The 19221-nt window shown below is 41.5% G+C and overlaps 1 protein-coding gene across 2 annotated transcripts in view; it reads left to right on the forward strand.

Annotated features, from left to right (window-relative positions):
• The window catches only part of LOC100696816 (lamin A), a 44812-nt gene that overhangs the window by 21975 nt on the left and 3616 nt on the right, over positions 1 to 19221 (forward strand). For both annotated transcript variants that reach the window (XM_013275037.3, XM_003451265.5), the window contains 10 exons: positions 10885 to 11041; positions 11906 to 12031; positions 12590 to 12760; positions 14298 to 14423; positions 14543 to 14763; positions 16834 to 17143; positions 17490 to 17597; positions 18282 to 18401; positions 18491 to 18553; positions 18916 to 19080. In XM_013275037.3, the coding sequence (XP_013130491.1) occupies positions 10885 to 11041; positions 11906 to 12031; positions 12590 to 12760; positions 14298 to 14423; positions 14543 to 14763; positions 16834 to 17143; positions 17490 to 17597; positions 18282 to 18401; positions 18491 to 18553; positions 18916 to 19080 (1567 nt within the window). The remainder of the gene's footprint in view (positions 1 to 10884; positions 11042 to 11905; positions 12032 to 12589; positions 12761 to 14297; positions 14424 to 14542; positions 14764 to 16833; positions 17144 to 17489; positions 17598 to 18281; positions 18402 to 18490; positions 18554 to 18915; positions 19081 to 19221) is intronic.

Below are 19221 nucleotides of genomic sequence, written 5' to 3' on the forward strand. Positions count from 1 at the left end.
AAACACGATTCTGGCAAACTGGGAAATAGTTTGCATGTTTTGGTTTGTTTTTTTTAACTTGTGGCAGATGGGTGTGGCTTGCTAGCATCAGACTTTACACAATCACTGGAAGCAAAGTTGTTTTTTTAGAGTTTTAGAGCTCACCTGGCACTACTTGAGTCTTCCTGAAACAAACCCGCCTTTTCTTCCTTTTCTGTCACTTTGATCTGTTGCACACTCACAGCGAGCACTCCTGTGTTTCCTGTCCGACGGTACCAGCCTCTTACTGTTTTGCGTGAGAGCACCCAGTCGCTAGACTCGTCCCACAACCTCAACTTGGTTTTACTCCAAGAATAAATTCTTTCTTTTTCACCCGCTTAAACGCTAACACAAGCTACAGAACCCTGACTCATTAACTCCACATGGGTTTTATTTAGCTCAAAGCTAACGATAGCTGTCGTCTCAGGTTTCTGGAGTTTTCGCTGTAAGTCAGTGCAGCTGGAAAAGCAACTCGAAACAGTCTGCTGTTACAACTTGATGCCTACATGAGGCTGAAAGAAGAACTGAGACTTTTCTTTTTCTTTAAAATGGGACACAGCAGGATGATAACTGTCACACAGTTCAGGCTGGATGTAATAAAGCGTTTTTGATCAACTTGTTGGAAGAAGCACCAGGATGGTCTTGTTTAGTCAAAGCACTTTAACCTGTTGTCAGCACTTAAATTAATGTCTGCAAGCTAATCAAGGTTGCACCTAAAAGAGGACTGCTGTGATTTTTTTTTTTTTTTTTTTTTTTTTTACTTGGAATTCATACGTCTAACAGGTCTGATTAACAGGAAGCGCTGAATAGTAAAGAACATGAACGCTTCTTCGTAATCTTATCTTAAGATCTCTTTAGCTCTTTGTTTAATGATGGCTGCAAAAACCCCTGAAAACAAGGGACAGAAGTGGCAGACGTGTACCAGCGTTGCTCTTTATCCTGTCAGTTATTCCGATTCAGCACCAGTGAAGAGTTAGCGTAAAAGCTAACACAAAGAGCAGCGACCAGCATCTGACTCACCCACTGATGAGTCATGTACTAATCGTGCAAAGGGGAACAAGAGGTGTTTCATGTGCCCTTCGGTGTCTGCGGTCTCACACACAGACTTTCTAACAGGCTCTATCGTCGGGCGGGACTCCGTTCTCTTTCTTCATTTGTTGACTGACGCTGTGTTTGAGCTTTAACGAATGCAAATTTCTGCGGGCACGAATCAGACAAAGAGTGCGTGGAACTCATTTCCGCAGGCAAATTTTGCTTTGGTGACAGCTCAAACAAAACAGAGTTTGATACGAGAGAACGTCTCTTGGCTCTCTGAAGCCGATTAGCCATGGTCACCATTTGCTTTGCTGTGAAAAAGCAAACACTAAAAACGCTGTTTCCATCTGCCACATGTGGATGCGAACGGGCGGTCTCTGGCAAAGGCCGCATTGTTGACTGTTTCTGCTGATTTATCCCACACGCACACATACAATCCCTGTCATTGTGTTCTTCATCCCAGAAGAGACACAGGAAACAGTCAAGTACCAGCCTGTTTCACCAAAAAATGCAGCAAAAGAAAGTTTCACAACAAGCTGCAGAGCTGACTCGCACCATCAGGCTGAAGTCTGCAGAGTTTTTCTTTGTTGTTTTACAGGCCACACTCGAGGTTCTCTTCGACAACCTTCGCACCTGATTTAATCTCGGAGCCTGCAGGGAAACTCCTCTGCTACACGTGTAAACGTGTCAGAACACCGTCTGGTTCCTCACACACGGCACACACGCAGCCGAACCAGTTCAAAGTTGCGTTTACGTGTTCACAATTAGTGCGTGATTTAAAAGCGTATAATAACCCAGGCCTCCAGCCCTAACTTTTTACACTGGGTGCACTGGTGCATTTCTCATTTAGGTGTAGCAGCACATAGTTTTAGTGCTCACAGCCAGCCATTCCCAAAGTGGCAGATGAGTGACAGTAAATGATGGGTGCTGTGTTAGCATTGTTGCCATTTTTACTATATCTGAGGTGATGTGATTGTTGTTCAGCTCTTTTCGGTTACCTCAGCAGTTCGTGTCATGTCTGGGCTGGGCATTTCAGGAGCACACGTAACAGCCACCACAGCATTTCTGTTGATCGGTATTTTCATTTGAATGAGCAACATATTTAAGGTTGTGATTTCTTTTAAGGACGAGTACAGGATGCGGTTTCACACACACTGCTTCATTCAGGAAGGTCGCCATCATGAGAGTCAGTGAGAGATGTAAGGCAAAAGAATGAAATTGTTTAGCTGCTACTTTGATGGATTATTTGTAATAATAGATTCCAGCTTCTTAAATGTGTGTGGATTTACTGTAATTATCGTTTATACACTTTAAGTTATTGTGCACAAGACTAGAAATGAAGAAAACTCTTTGATGTCTGCCAAATGCAGAAATCGGGCTTTATTTTGATTTTTACCTGTGTGTTGTTTTGTGCTGTATATGAGAAACTGTTTTCTCAGTGATGCAGGAAACCTCAAATGATTTAACTTTGGCCAGGATTCAACTGGTTGTCATGATGAGTAAGTCGCCTTTGGAGAATAATTTGTGCAGAGTAAGTTTTTTCTGAACAAAACAATTTATTTATTTTTATTTGTTGCTATTTTAACATTTGACTTCTGAAAATAAGTTGTAACCAAAAGCACATTTGGATACAGGCGCTATAATAAAGCGTGTTTTTATTTTAAAGGCCATTAGCAGAGGATCATGCTGTACTCTGGCATGTTTTCCTGGTGCCTCATTATTCACCAGCCTTCCTCTTAGTCACCTTTTCCCCACAGTGCTCTCCACATAAAGTGGCTTTGTGAATTGCTAAACTAAACGTGGTGAAGCTGGAAAAAGGAAACACTGGGCTATAAAAGGAAAAGGGAACATTTTAGACGGCCTATAGGGAATGTGGAAGAACCCCCTCCTCCTGCCCCCCAATTTCTCCTCTGTGTTTGAGCAGTGAGTCATCAGGAAACCCCACCCACACAGACCTTGCATGCTTTTCAGAAGGGGGTGTGTCCGTGTGTTTATATAGTAGCATACCATATAGTTCGGTGGACACTTGCACAATTTGGCGGTTTAAACAGGGAAAACCTCAGTGGGTTTCCTCCTGCAGCCACCGATGTGCACGTGTGCAAAGCGCTGAAGCCCCTACTCCTGCAGGGGAGCTGCTCCTGTAAACACTGCAGTCGTAGTGAGCAGCTCCCAGCTGTCGGTGTGTGCGTGCTGCTGTCTAAAGCCCCTGCAGCTACTTTACATAGAGAGCAATATGTTGGCCAGGTTTCCTGCGAGGAACTTGGAGGGCTTATGGATTTTTTTTTTTTTTTTTCTTCAGCACAAATTCTAGAAAAATAAAATATTCTTGTGTTTAGAGTTTAGTAACAGTTTGATTTTGTGTGCTACCAGCAGATGAAAACCAGGCTTTCTGGAAACGGATGTTATGGATTTTTTTTTTTTTTTTTTGTTAAACTCCACATTAGATTTTTCCAATACTACAGAAACCACAAATTCAGAACTGTCAGTATGGATGGACGAATGGGTTGCATGAGGAGGCCCCTAACCTTTTCATCTGATTGTGCGCAGCCAGGAAAATGATCCAGGCTGCCAGATCACTGCAAAGAAGGGAAAACAAAGGCGGCTTAGTTCATGGAGAGATCAGACGATGAATTTGTACAGTCTCAAATATTTTGTCTCTTAAAGCAGCACATTCTGCACACATGGGTAACTTGAAATGATAGACTTTTGTTTACTACACTGTAAATAAAAGATGGAATCAAAGGTGTTAGGTTTGTTAGCTGGTGCTCACCCACTGGTTTGTGGATTTCCATTAGCATTTTGGGTGCTGCATTAGGCAAGAGCAGAAATGTGAATTCAATACTGGAATTTCACTCTGGATAGACTGCTAATGGCAGTAACTGCTAAAGGAGCCAAATTATAAACCAAAAAGATGTTTTAGAGATGCTTAAAAAGGCAAATGAGACATGAAGCCTAGCAGACAGCTAACTCTCACAACCACAATAATGCCTGACTAACCCCAGCTGGGTTATAATTTTAGTTAAATTTTTTTTAAAAAAATCTCCAGAGCAGCCTCAAGTGGCTGTTGGGGGTACTGCAGGTTCTGCTTTTGCTTTAGTTTCTGGTCCCTGAGCTTTCTGCCTTCTTTTAGTATTTGCAAGCAGCACATAGAAACACTGCTTGTGCTAAATCTTGTGCACTGCACTAGAAAAACCAAATTCTTTCCATATTTAAATGTGTTTCTGCTATAAAATGTCTAAATTTAGTTTCCAGATTTATAGGCCTCATAAAGGTCTTTGTATAGCCTCTTTTCTGGCTCTGGTCACAGTCATTTTTCCTTCATATCTTGTAGGAATAGAAGGTTAGACTTTCCTTCGGGGCTGCACGCATTAAAACACCACACTCAACGTCCCGAGATGTGTTGAAAATCTGCACAGAAAACTCTCCACCTTTTTATTCCACTGCGTCCACACCATGCTGGAAATGTGCACGCTAGCAGGCCTGATGACAAGGCCTTGGTTGCCGGGGTAACGGCATAGCAAAACAGGGGAGGAGGGAGAGAGACGGCAGGCTTTTTTCTCTCTTTCACTCCGCGAGGCGGAGTTCGTTTCTTGTTACTGGGGTGGACAAAGATAGCTGTGAGTCATCCTCGAGGCTCGGAGCGGAGCCAACACATTCCTGCTCCTCCTTCTCCTCCTCAGATTTCTTGTCTCCATTATTCACCCTCTTTCTCTTTTTCTTGTTGTTTCAGTCTTTTTCGTATTTCCATTTCACACCACCATCTCCTACTCTCCCCCATCTCACACCGTCTCCATCCAAAAGCTCCCATTTTGTCTCTGTGCCTCAGCATGTGTCAGTTTTAAATCATGTGTAATGAAATTCCTCCGAAGAGCTGAAATGTAAACGATGTAATTTTTACAATTTTATTTTTTCCCCTCCTTTTTTTTTTTTTTAGGCTGTAGTTATTAGTGTGTGGAATAAAATAAAAGAAGTGTTTAACTGTCTAGAGACAAGAAGAAAGCTTGACAAAATTCATTTTATGATCTAATTTGTTTTTTCTATGCAGAATATAAAACTTTTAATTTTAATTAAATCTGCATCTGTTAGATCAGTACCACATTGCTTATTCCCCTGCTGATGATGTTGTAAATATTAATTATAAGTTTCCTAAAAATAACTGCTGAGTTTCTCCACATGTGTCCTGAGCACAATTTGTGAGGCTTCAGAGGTTGAATATTTATTTGTTTGCTGTCTAATTTATATATGAACCGGTAATTCTGAGCAAACGGCTGCATGAAGAGAACGTGTACTGTCGAGACCGGCATGCATGTTTCACATTAGCACACACTGAGGTTGTATATACAGACATTCGGTCCACAGATGCACTTACTCTGTCATTTTTGCAATTTTTGCATTGCAGAACACTTAAATTCCAAAAAGTGAGCTTTTCCAATGCTCTTCCATTATCCACAGGGACCACTGGCTGTTTTAAGCAGTCATCCAGGAACAGCATCCTGGAGATGTCCCAGTGAGAGAAGTGCATCATTGAGATGCGTTTTGTAATGCGGTAATCTTCTAATTCCAGTTTGTGATTTTGATTTTGTGAGTACATCAGGGGGAAAAATTGCTCTTGCAATATTTTCATTTATTTTTGTGTGTCAGAGCTTCTCAGTTTAAAAAATTGCTTATAGTCAAGGTGCCAATCGTACCTCCCAGGAGCAGAGTTATTGGAGTGTATTTAATTTGCAATTTTTATTTTCACTTCAATTTCTTTTTACTTAATTTCCCAGATGGGTTTTCTCCTTTTAGTTCAGTTTTTATCATTTAAAATATTGTACTTTTCATACATGTCAGTGGAAGTTTTGGCATTTTTGAAAATGTTAAATGGAATTATAATTTTGGTTTTTTTGTTTTTTTTCTGCAGATGCAAAATGTTCAGAATTGATGTTATAATGCGCACACACACCATTATTTATAAGCAGGGATGAATCCATGAGAACCTGCTTATACAGGCTGCTTTAAAAAATTTAGCAAAACTAACAAAGACTAAAACTAAACAAATTAACTTATGTAGTTCATAAAATCATTCTACTTATTTTATTTATTTATTTTTTTATTTATATATTTTATGTTTCACTTAACTACATCTAATTGTAATACGTAGGTTAGAGTTTGACTACAATAACTGTAGCCAGGATGAATCGGTCGTGCCATTTAATCCTGCGTCCTAATGTTCCTGACTTATAGTAAAATAATTACTTAATTACTTAATTTAGTTCCTTTTTCCTTTGTAGTTCACATAATAGGAAGTGAAGTTAGAGTGCAAACGGCTGAAACAATCTTTACCTCACATGCGTGCCTTTTTTGCCTATTTAAAGCTGGAACTCAGTTTTTACGTTCAGAGAAATGTGAGTAAATTGGTAGTAGTTGCAGTTTTTGCAGACAAATGTGCACCTTTGCACCTCCCTGTTCAAAGCCATTGACAATACTCATTTAATAAAACCATTATTGAATGCGATTCCCATTGTGAGTTTTTGGTTTAGTCCCTCAAAGCGTTGCACAGTACAGAAGCTGCTATAAAGTAATTAAATAAGTGGGTTTCCCAAGCCATTAGGGATTCTCATGAGTGGCTGTATGTTTTTTCACTCCACCACTTTGCTTCACACTGAAGTATCTCAGCAGCAATCGGATTACTGTGAAATTTCTGTACAGAAATGCTTCAGAGTGCTACCAGCAGAAATTTTCATTCAGCCTGTGAAGGGTATCTTTCGATTATCTAGTCGATGGGATTAAATTCAGCCTGCAGACTTTGATCTCCAGCCTGTATATAAAAGATGGTGACACAGTGAAATCAGCCATTGGTCACGTTTTGAAGGTTGAGCACATTGGTTGGATGTGACTGAAAGTCAAAGGACACTGCATTCACATGTAGTCAGCTTATCAGAGATAAAATAGGGCCATCGTTAAATCAGTAACAATCAAACAAAACTTAACCGTGATCGATATACATTTTAACTGTTTGGATTAGAAACAACCATTTTGGCCTGGTTTGGGTGTATATGTCCTGTTAAAGAGAAGAGATCCAAGACTATGCCTGCATCCATATAGTATGAGGAGTCGCTATGTGATTTAAGGACACCTAATGAGGGTGATAATAACAAAAACATCAACACCACCACATGTGAGACCGTGTTAGAGCTGGTCTCCCTTTTTATAGGAAGGTCCCGAGAGGTTAAGCCATGGACCCGTACGTGACATGATGGATGGACTGTGCTCGTGACCTCCTGAGCTTTTCCCCTGCTGTGCCCTATTTAGTGTCTGCTTGAAGGAATATGAATGTCAGGAATTTGAGCTGTTTGCAAGAAAGAACCTTTCTTTGGAAGGAGGGATGGACGTAGTCAAACTGTACATAGTTTAAAAATGCTTTCTGTTTCTGTAACGTCTGCACTCCATCTTTTTTTTAAATCAAACATTTTATTTGAATATATTTTATATATTTCAAAATATACCGAGCCATTATTGGCTTCGTTGACTCATATCAACATTTAAATGCCATTTACAGATATGAGGGACCAACGTTAATCTGTCATGTCAAATTATTTTTGTTTTTATTATTTGTTCACATTAAGTAAGAAGTTTTTGATTTTCAGGATCTCAAAAACAAACAAACTGAAAAAAAAAATCATCATTGCTTTTTTTTTTTTTAAACATCGGCACTGACCTGCTTTTATTTGTGTCTATGAGGGATTAAAACCAGAGCAAAACAAGAGCACTACTTTCAGTAGACTTGTGACAACCGGGTGACCCAACACCTTAACAATCACCCCAGTTCATATATTATGTGCTTATAGTATAAAGTCACAATATCAAACACTCAGTCTTTTAGCTGTGAGCTTTTCTTATTCTTTTATATACGAGGAGAATACAAACTGAAAGCAGCATGTTGATACAGTAGAGGCACATCTATCCATTAATTCACTGCTGAAGCTGATCCACTGGGCCCATTAGCCTTAATGAATGTCACAGCAGCCACACGCACACACACACATGCACGCGCACACGCGCACGCACGCATGCACACGCGCACACACGCACACGCATGCACGCACACACACGCACAGAGCATTCGTCTGCTGCAGAGTCACACTGTTAAAACGGTCCATTGGAGAGAATATTAACATTCAGACATAGAGCTGTGTTTATCTCAAGCTGTAAACAAATGAATTTACAAGTGAAATGAAAAACACACCTCTCATTGTCTCCTTCTCCCATTACAGGCATGTTTGGGTTGATTTATTTTGCTTTTTTATAGAAGTGCACTGTATATGTTAATGAGGATCGCGGTGAATTTAAGATATCCCACAATAACATAAAGCAGCAACTTTAGTAAATGAGTTTCCGTCGCAGAGACCTAGCCTCGAGGAGCATGGCACCTCCTCAGGTTGTTAAACTAGATTATTGTTATTACAGTCACAACAATATAAGCCATTAAAACATTTTATAGTTGGTGTCACGTCTCTTTTTACACGAGTTACTAATCTGTCTAGTGGGAGAGGCTTGAAGCTCTGTGATGACTGACACGTCTGAATGAGGCAACAACTTTGTTGGTCCAACTACTGTTGTAGGTGTTAATAGTGCATTTTTTACTGCACTACACCTGAGTCATGAAGTCATTCTTTGACAAGTCAAATATGACAAATAGTTGCAACAGATAAGTGGGAACCGATATCGTTCTTCCTTCCTTCCTGCTCTCATGTAGTCATATCTATTAGCAAACAGAGGCTGATTCAAAGAAAGGCAGAAAGGCAGGCTGCCCATGAGCAAGGCTTTTAACTCCAGCAAGTATTTGTGATGTTTATAGAATGTGCGGTCTGGACATCTGGCACTTCAGTGCTTAGTCCAACGATATCTTTATTAATATTAAAAAAAAACACCAGTTCACCAACGGATCTAAACTGAGTGAAAAATCTGCTTTGATTCATCAGCTTTTCATAAAAAATGAAATGCTGTGTTCATGAGCAACAATAATAAAAAAATGTTTTGATGTAGAATTTGATTAATTTTTTTTGCAGGGGGTTATTTAAAGAGCACGTGTGATAAAGTGCATGTGAATGCAGTCTCTGTTTTCTTCCCCGAGCTGCGTATGTCTGTGTTTGTGAGCAGGCCGAGCCAGGACGCTGATTTGATTTGGGCCCATCAGAAACTGGGCGGCCCTCCTCCTCCTCCTCCTCCTCCTTCTCCTGCTCCTTTTTCTTTTTCCTTTTTTAAATCTGAACAATAATCAGTCTGGTAGGCTCCTTTTTTTTTTTTTTTTTTTTTCCCTAAATCCGCTTCAGTTTTCAGCTTTCTGCCTGTGATGCAAGTTTTTTCGGTTGACCTGCTGTTTTACTTGTTAGTTTTAGCTCTTTTTTTCAGAAAAACAAAGTTTCGCTTTCATCCTCTTGAAAAGAAGTTCTGGGTTTTATTGAAGGCAGTAATGGATATTGATTGCTGTGTCATAAACCAGCGCATTTTCGCTTTGGAGTTTATATCCGTCAGTTCACCCTGCTGTGGGGTATCTGTGTGTCTTTTTGCCTGCTTCTCCATACACTGGCTCTCCTAACGCCCGGCAGTCCATGACCAGAGGACTCTGAGGTCTGTGTGAGCAGCCTGGAAGCCTTCTCCTGCAGCAGATGGTCATTATTAGTGACAATGAAGCCTGGCCCACAGGGCCAAATAGAATAATAGGGAGCCCATTTCCTCCTTAGGCGTGCATGAGCCTCTCTCCAACCCGTCCCCCGTCTTCATGTTGTGCTGGAAATATATAGTTTTTCCACAGGCAGTTCCAAGATTTCTTTTATTTTTTCCCCTCACACAGTTCTCTGAACAAACACGAGTTCTCTTAAAACGCCACAGGTTGTCTTGGAGAGAAGTTCATGGGCTCTTGTGTAGTTTGGGAGGCCAATAACAGCACAGCACAGTGTGTCATCCACAGCTTCTCTCACTGCCGGGTACTTTGGTGCTACTTATCGCTCGGCACAGATAAAGAACAGGTTCTTCTTTTATAACTTTGTAGATTTTAACCTGAATCCAAGCTAACAGGAAGCTACACTGCAAGTTACCAAATCCGTGAACTGATGGACAAGACTTTTATTACACTTTTATTAAATTATGTACAAGACAAAATTGAGTTTTGAGGGTAATAAACCAGTGAACAGTTAAATAAATACATATAGAAATAAATGGCTTAATTTAAAAAAAAAATATGTTGAATTTAATTTTATGCCTGCGACCTTCTGTTACATGGAATGATTTGTGGTGAGGACCTTGTTTCACCTTTTCCACTGAAATACAAACAATAGCCTAAATGGAAGATGATTTATAGAAAGCATTTTTGTTTGTTCTCTCATTTATTTCTATAAAAACAGTTCTGTGGTGGCAACACAGCTTTGTTTTATATAGCACCTCTAACACAGCCACAGCTTTTAAAAAATGATTTAGATTTTAAGAGGCTGTTAGATTAAAGAGACCTAATGTGACTGTGTTTAGATGAGAGGATGGAGAGCTAACTTGGGTTTATTTCTGTTGTACTTTTGGAGAATCTGTGGGGATCGACTCACTGTCAGGGCCAACCTCAAGTGGTGGTTAGCAGAACTGCAGTTTTTGGCATTTCTTGATTCGCTTCATTTCTCAGTACTGGATGCGGCCACTTGCAGTGCTCCAGTAAGGCTGATAAAATGTTTGTCTGTGGGGAAAAAATTACATTCATCAGCAGGGATATGATAGGCACAGTTAGAATATATAACGATGACACTTAAAGTACCAAAGAATCTACAAACTAACGTCCACATCCTGTCATCCTTATCTTCACAGGAACGCCAAGAAGGAGTCTGACCTGGAGGCAGCTCTGGTCAGGTTGAGGGACCTAGAAGCCCTGCTCAACTCCAAAGATGCTGCCCTCAGCACTGCCTTGGGGGAGAAGCGAACCCTGGAGGCAGAGGTGAAGGACCTCAAGGCCCAGCTGGCGAAGGTAAAAGACATTTTTATCCAAACTTAAGTCTTACCTGGTTAACATGGGCAGGAAGAGCACATTTCATTATATGGAGTCTGAAATGTTTGTTATTTACTGCCTAGTTTTTTTTCATCTTTTACTTTGATGCTTCAGCATTAAAACTGCACTTCTAACAATAGGAAGAGTTCACTGTAAATTAATGAAAGACAGCGAAAGCCTTGTGGTCCTCTGGTTTAGCTTACCTCTCAGAAGTGGTTTATTTGTGGTCTCAAATGGGGAAAATCCCACAAACACCAATGTGCGTTCTGCCCCGCCCCCTTGAGCTGCGATTTGATAGGCAAAGAAGTACAGACTGTGGTTTGAAGCTTAGCCTGGAATTTGCAAATGAAAGAGAGATGTCCGTGTAGGCTGCATGGATATTTACTGCCCATTTTGCACTGATAAAGCAGGAGTCGCTCTGTAATATCTGCAGACCTGCACGGATTGTTTAAAGCTATTTATCAGCTGAACAGCAGTCAGAGGAGTGCAGAGCCACTTTGGCTGTCTGTGTGGTGCTGATCTCAAAGCAGAAATACCCCAGTGGAGTTGGTAATTTTATGTAAACCCTCCAGCAGCTGATTATGAATGAGGACGTGGTGGTGAGACAGACAAAATTGCATCTTTTGCTATTTGTTTTATCAATGAACGTTACTCCTGAGGTTGTGGCCTTGCTCCACCTACTGGCCAAACTAAGGAACTAAAGGTTTTTCTTTAAGAGAGGCTCACAGATCAAGCAGCACAGACTGGACCTAGTTCTGTGTTAGATATCTTTTTGCGTGCTTACATGCCTCGGCTAAAAATCATTTCTCTCATCTCGTTTCTCTCTTCGTGCCTCCTTTCCAGTTGGAAGTAAACCTGGCTGATGCCAAGAGGCAGCTGCAGGATGAGATGCTGAGGAGAGTGGACGCTGAGAACCGCCTGCAGACCCTGAAGGAGGAGCTGGAGTTCCAGAAGAACATCTACAACGAGGTTCCTGCTCTTCACCTCAGCACTTCTATTTTTACTGTGCTGTCTCAGTAATCTGTCCTACTTTTCATCTTTTCCACAGGATATTGATTTGCTTCCAACCACCTACTTGTTGTTTTTGCATGTTTCCCTTCAGATCTGTCTCAGAGCTGTTTCTTCTCCTTCTAGTAATGCAGAACAGATAGAAGTCTGCACAAAAAGAGCGGATATAACGATGCCATAATAGAGCTGAAATATTTATTTCCCAAAGTTGGCAACTTTGTGCTTTTTCCAAATGTAGAGATAATGAGGACTATCTTGAAGATTTGTTTTCTGTTGGAGCTCTGGCCCTCTGAACAAAGAATTTGTGCAACTAATTAAGCAACTAATTAATTAATACAATTAAATTAATTGACAAGGGCAGTTTTTTACAGTTGGTGATGGTATTATTGTTTATGGTGCATGAACCAAACATCAGTGCGGATCAGTCTTTTTCAAGCATCATTCATACAAGTCGTCTTGGCAGTGCCACTCTGAGTTTGCATGTTTTTTATCTTACACCGTCTCCTCTGTTGTCTGCAGGAGCTGCGTGAGTCCAAGCGTCGGTTTGAGTCCCGCATGGTGGAGATTGACAGCGGGCGGCAGCAGGAGTTCGACAGCAAGCTCGCCGAGGCTCTGATTGACCTTAGAGCCCAGCACGAGGAGCAGGTCCGCCTCTACAAGGAGGAAATCGAGAAGACCTACAACTCCAAGGTAATTTGATCTCTGCCCAGGAAACACGGTTCTGTCACCACCTAGAGTCAAAGTATGAAATAATTTTCACTTCATATAATTCAAAGAATTCTTTTCTCAGCATCTCAATGTACAAAAATGCTTCATTCATTTTTGTGTTCAAGTATATTCATGAAAAGCGAAGCCAAAATGAAACATAAATATTTTTTTTCTGGCCCGTAAGGCTTTTCATCCATGTTGTCATGATCCAACCATTGTTTTTACCCACCAATCGCATCACTGTGGAAAAGGGAGGGTATATCTACCTGTGATGAGATGCTCATGCTTGTAACATTATGACAGGATGTAAACATTTATGGCCAAACTTTACCATTTCTTTCTTTTCACACTAAAAGAAATGACACAGTGTGACGTGTACACAGGCAGAGGTGGAGTGTCCTCATGCTGATCTGCAACTAAATAAAACATCTGAGAAATGTGTCAGAGAAGTTTACAACAGATTGTAGGATTTAGATCTCTTTGGTTTCATTAGCTATGAAACAGATCGTTTTTGTTTTTTAGAAAATGGTAGAAGAAGTTTTTGCTGTTTTGTGAATGAAGATAAAAAGAGGACATTCCCACTCCTGTATGAACTTTGACAAGAACAAAAAAGTAGGATGTTTAGGGTTAAAGTGGCTAAAAAAAAAGAAGCAAAATTATAATTAAATTTAATTAATGGATATATATTGTACTTATTTGTTATTAGTGATATTGGAAAAAATCACACTTTTAATTATCAACATAATTTGCAACTTTAAGATTTACCTTTACAACTTTTTGTAACACACACACACACACACACACACACACACACACACACACACACACACACACACACACACACAGATAACTGAGGGCTCTGCAGTCGGAGAAATTGATCTTAACAGTAAGTTGAAAGAAAACCTGTTTGTAGAAAACATCTGTTGATATGAAAATAACATCCATGTGGTCAGAAACAGTTACTTTAGCGCAACACTATGAGGAAAAAAATCCCCTTTGAACTCCAGGTGTGAAGGAGGAAGGACAGATACTCAGAACAGTTTGTTTCCAGCACAGATCAGGCGGCTACGCTGACAAGCTTTTAACTGTCGAATGTTGGTAGATAGAAGGAAACTTCTACCAAAAAGATTTTTTTGGTTGTTACATTTTATTATACTTCATTCTTTTTACCTATTCAGCACCACGAGGTGAGTGTTATTCAGTTTCATTAGATGGAAAGGTCAACATTGTAACAGCTGATATCTCCAAAACTGAGCAACTCGTACAAAAAGAACCCAGATGGATTTAAAGCACTACAGACCAAAGGGTGAACTGTCCTTTTACTGTGACGGTGGTTATGTCGGGCCTTGTGGTTTAGTTTTTTTTATAAGTAATGCTCATTCACCCCATTGCTTTGAAATAACTTTATTTGGATTTGTTCATTCGAGCTTTATTAAGAAGGTCAGACTGAAGCAGTGTAGTTTTTCTGCTGTAGTTGAGCCCTGCTGTGAGCTGACTGCCTCTTCTCTCTGCCCGTCAGTTGGAAAATGCCCGTCAGTCAGCTGACAGGAACAGCAACTTGGTGGGAGCTGCCCATGAAGAGCTGCAGCAGACCCGGATCCGAATGGAGAGCCTGTCAGGCCAGCTGAGCCAGCTGCAGAAACAGGTACTTCCTCTCACAGCGTGACAGTGGATTGTTATCCATCAGGTGGATTTCTGAATCCAAAACAAAGCAGTGGTGAAAATGTAACTGGGCGACCCTTGTGTATCTTCTCTCTGAATCAGCTGTCGGCAAGCGAGGCCAAGGCGCGGGAACTTGAGGAGGCTCTGTCACGTGAGCGCGACCTGATGAGGCGACGGCTGGAGGACAAAGATCGGGATATCACTGAGATCCGAGCCCGGATGCAGCAGCAGCTGGACGAGTACCAGGAGCTGCTGGACATCAAACTGGCCCTGGACATGGAGATCAATGCTTACAGGAAGCTGCTAGAGGGAGAGGAGGAGAGGTGAGGTTGTTTGTAAAACAGCTGTCGTAAAATACACCCACACAGATGCCCACAAGGCCAGAAGTTGTTATGGGAAAAGAGGGAGCACTAACAAGTCAGTGAAAAATTGGTTTGTGGGGATAACGAGTGAAAACTGAACCCAGTGCTCCATAACCTCGGTGAGGACTTCTGTGCTCCAAGCAGTGTAATAAATAACCATTTAGAGTCACTGCCATCCTGCAGGTGGACACCTGTGGATCAGTCTTTGGTTCATTTTGTTTTTGGTGCTTTTTGCTTCGGAGCTGTTTGTCTTTCTTTTTTTTCTTTTTTTAGCATAACAAGGGTGTAAATAGAGTCCTTCTAACTTTGAGGAAAGTACTATTTCTATTTTAAAACCATGCCCTTAAACACTTCGTCAGGTCCATAAAAAATTATTTCAGCATGCACCGCAGCATTTGGTCGAGCTGAAATGCCAACAGTGAGCCTTACTTCATCACCCAGCGTGACTGTTGGCTGATTGTGCAGAGGAAACAAATATCACGAGGACTCATGCAAGTAGAATATTATTATAAATATGAGGTGTGTTTATCAGTGCATTCAGTACGGGCGTGTAACTATTGTGAGGTGCATCGTGACGTGACATATAAAGTAAACAAAAACCAAGAAAAATGCCAAACTGGCTTTAATTAACTACCAACAACAGCTGAGTTTCTCCTGCTACCTTCAGGGACACCCAGGAATCAGAGTACTTATCCACACCCACAGAGGGAGGGTCGTAGGGTACACCTTGGACAGGTTGCCACTCGTATCACAGGGCACACTTGGCAACAGTAGGAAGGGGGGGAAAAAAAAGCTTCCTTTCAAAGGGAAGAAAGCTCCAGCAGAAACGGGCTCAGGGAGGGGCGGCCATCTGTTTGGGATAAGAAGAAAACACAAGAGCAAAAAGGGACAAAGAGACGACAGACAGGACAAAACATAACTAAGGTGAAGAGAAAGTTAATGGCATGCAGCCAGCAACGCCAGTAAAATGTAACAAATATCTGCATGAGAGCTCAGTTTGTTTCATTCAGTTTATATATTATTCATTTTCATCTTTTTTGACTCAGATTTGTTTTTAATGACAGTTTGAAGAGCACAACTCAAATCTTCTTCAAATGTGATTTGAGCCACCACAGCCTGTTTTTGTTTTTTTTTTTCTTTCTAATGACAAATCAAATATAATGTGGCTTTTATGTCACTGTAAGTAACCTATTGCTATCCAGCCAATACAGCTCAACCATCGGCTCCTCCTTATGAAGAGCTGACCTGAATGTCTTGACATGAGTTGCTCGTGGAGAGGGGCTAACAGAGAGTTTAGAGCCGCATTTCATCCTGGAATAAATCTGTTTGTATCACAATCCAACCACTGCTGCCTCCGACTCCACGTCCACACAAACATGCATGCAGCAGTGGCAGCTGCTGAAATCTGAGAGTCTGTGTTTAAACAGTAATGTGAAGAGCCTGCACCATAAACACAGCCTTTCTTAATATGAAATAAAAAACAAAACCCATTAATAACAGGCAGAACAACTGTATTATTTCTGATGGCCAGCAGGGGGCAGCACGTGCAATTATGAAAACAAGGCAAACTGTATAGAGGTTTATAAAAAAATGACCCTGCTGCTCACTTTATCTGTGACCTCGGGAAACAGTTTTCTGATAATTTCATGGTGCTGGGCACAAGATTTATTTCTTATTGTATACAACATATGAAGTAAAAATGACGATATGGCAGCATGTGAGTTCAGGGTGTTGTTGGTGTTGGTACTTGTGATATCTGGAGTCCACAGACCAACCAGCGACATATTATTGACTTGTGAATCTTTTATCCACAGTCTGTTAATATCATAAAAAACAAACGGCGAACACGGTGCAGATCAGTGAGAGATTAAATTATATGGCGACTATGACACAAGGCTGTTGACTGTCTTTAACCTGATGAGGTTTGATGGAGTACCAGAGCAGTAAGGATGTAATCCTGGCACTTATCCAGCAGGTGCATTTGCGCACTCACTCACCTTGTCTGTATCCTCTCCCACCATCTTTCCCCAGGCTGCGTCTGTCACCCAGTCCTCCACCCACAAAAGTCACGGTGTCACGGACCTCTGGCTCAGGCCACTCCCAGACCACCCGGGTGCACCACTCCTCCTCCGCCGCTGCCTCCAGCAGCCGCAACTCCTCTGGGACGAGCATGTCAAAGAAGCGCCGCCTCAATGACAATGACAGCGAGACCTCCAGCGTGACAGGAAACACTGTGACCAAGACTCGCATCAGTCAGCAAGCCTCGGCCAGTGGACGCATCACGGTGGACGAGGTTGATATGGAGGGAAAATACATCCGCCTCAGCAACAAGGCTGATGAGGTAGCTGAGATTGTGCATTACTATACAAGCACACCGAAATGGGTGGGGGAACTCCAAGCCTCAAGGGCCGGTGTCCTGCAGGTTTTAGATCTCACCCTGGGTCAGCACACCTGAAACAAATGATTAGTTCATTACCAGGCCTCTGGAGAACTTCAAGACATGTTGAGGAGGTCATTTAGCCATTTAGATCAGCTGTGTTGGATCAAGGACACATCTAAAACCTGCAGGATGCCGGCCCTTGAGGCCTGGAGTTCCCCACCCCTGCTATAAAAAATATTTTCAGTGTCTTTAGGCAGATTATTTGTGACTCTGCCCAATCATCATTCTCCAACTTTCTCTTATGCAGGACCAATCACTGGCCAATTGGCAGGTGAAGAGACAGGTTGGGAATTCAACCCCCATCGTCTACAAATTTCCCCACAAGTTCACTCTAAAGGCCGGCGGGACTGTGACTGTAAGTTACACCAAGCTTTCTTCCTTTACCTCTTTTTAAAGACTCTGTGAACATGTTTTGTACACTAATGATGCTGCGATGTTTCGATGAGTAGGTGCCATTTTTGTTTTTGTCACGTTTTGAGGAATTACTTCTCATCTTTCCTGCCAGTGGCTCAAAATGTTGTGAAGGAAAGATGGGAAACACAAGAACTTCTGTTTAATCCTTCACAAACATTTTAGCAGTTTTGAGGGACCGGTTATGTATGAAGTAAAAACAAAGTGATATAAGGACAAACTGGTGCATGCATGAAATGAAGGTCTGCACCAAAAAGCCCAATATGAGATTTAATAAGTATTAAAGTGGGAATTGTTGAAAGCTACTCTTAGCAGAACCCAAGAATAAAAATACGGAGCATGAACAGAATGGAGACACAAGTGGAATCCATCATGGTTACAAACAACCAGCAGTCGTTGTTGCAAACACAATCAATAAAAACCCCAAAACAGTAAAGTTGTATTCCAGTTTTCAATGAGTGTAAATGTATCAAAGGAAAATCAAGACAAGTAGAAGTTTGACTGAGATGATCACCTCAAAAAGCACAAAATAGCTCGCAGATATTCTTTTTGCTTCCTTTTTCAGTCCCTGTTTTACCTTCACTGGTTCAGTATAGTTTATAAATTCTCTGATGTTTGACTTTTACAGATCTGGGCTGCATCTGGTGGTGGAACCCACAACCCACCCACTGACCTGGTCTGGAAGAGCCAGAACTCTTGGGGTACTGGTGACCTGCTGCAGACCTCCCTCATCAGTGCTAATGGAGAGGTATGACTTCACTCACTTTACGTTATAAAGTTTTTTTTTCTTCTTTTTAACTGCAGTGTCTGACTTGAGTTTATTTGATTTGCCATCAGGAAATGGCCATGAGGAAAGTGACCCGCACCCTGTTCCATGACGATGATGAAGATGATGACATGGTAAATTCCTCCTGTGTTACTCCAGAAAAAGTCAGAAAGCGTTCTACGTAGTGAATCACGAACTGCATGTTGCTCAAGTAGCAACCACACCTTTAACCCCACCCTCTTTTATTCTGTATTAATTTTAAAAATGATGTATTAAACAATACCAAGATCATAAAATAAGACTCAAAACAATCAGCCTTCCTTTTGTGACCAGGGGAGGCGCCCCCTGCTGTACAAATGCAGGATGCAGGTTTAAGGCTTCTGCTTCACTTTTCAGACCTGAACACTCTGTCCATCTTTTATATACAGTCTATAGTAACCTGCCCACTAAGCAGTCAAGCAGCAGTTGAGTAACTGATGTGTGCTGCACTCTGCAGGGAGCTCACAGCACAAGCGGCGCAGACAACGAGTACAACCTGCGCAGCCGCAAGGTGATCTGCGACTCCTGCGGGCAGCCGAAGGAGCGCAGCGGTGGTTGCAGCAGTCTAGGTGAAGGCCTCCCAGGACATTCCTACTTCATGGGCACCAATGAGCCCAGACAGGTACTGCACAGCCAAAACATCCCTGCAGTAATCATTAATAACTGTGTTTTAGGATTAGAGCTTATAATATTTGGTTCTATCAGTGATTAAAATTGTTGGCAGCGATAAAGACTGAGAGCACCGACTATGCGCAGAAAACAG

Source organism: Oreochromis niloticus, linkage group LG11, assembly GCF_001858045.2.
Source record: "Oreochromis niloticus isolate F11D_XX linkage group LG11, O_niloticus_UMD_NMBU, whole genome shotgun sequence".
Classification (NCBI taxonomy): domain Eukaryota; kingdom Metazoa; phylum Chordata; class Actinopteri; order Cichliformes; family Cichlidae; genus Oreochromis; species Oreochromis niloticus.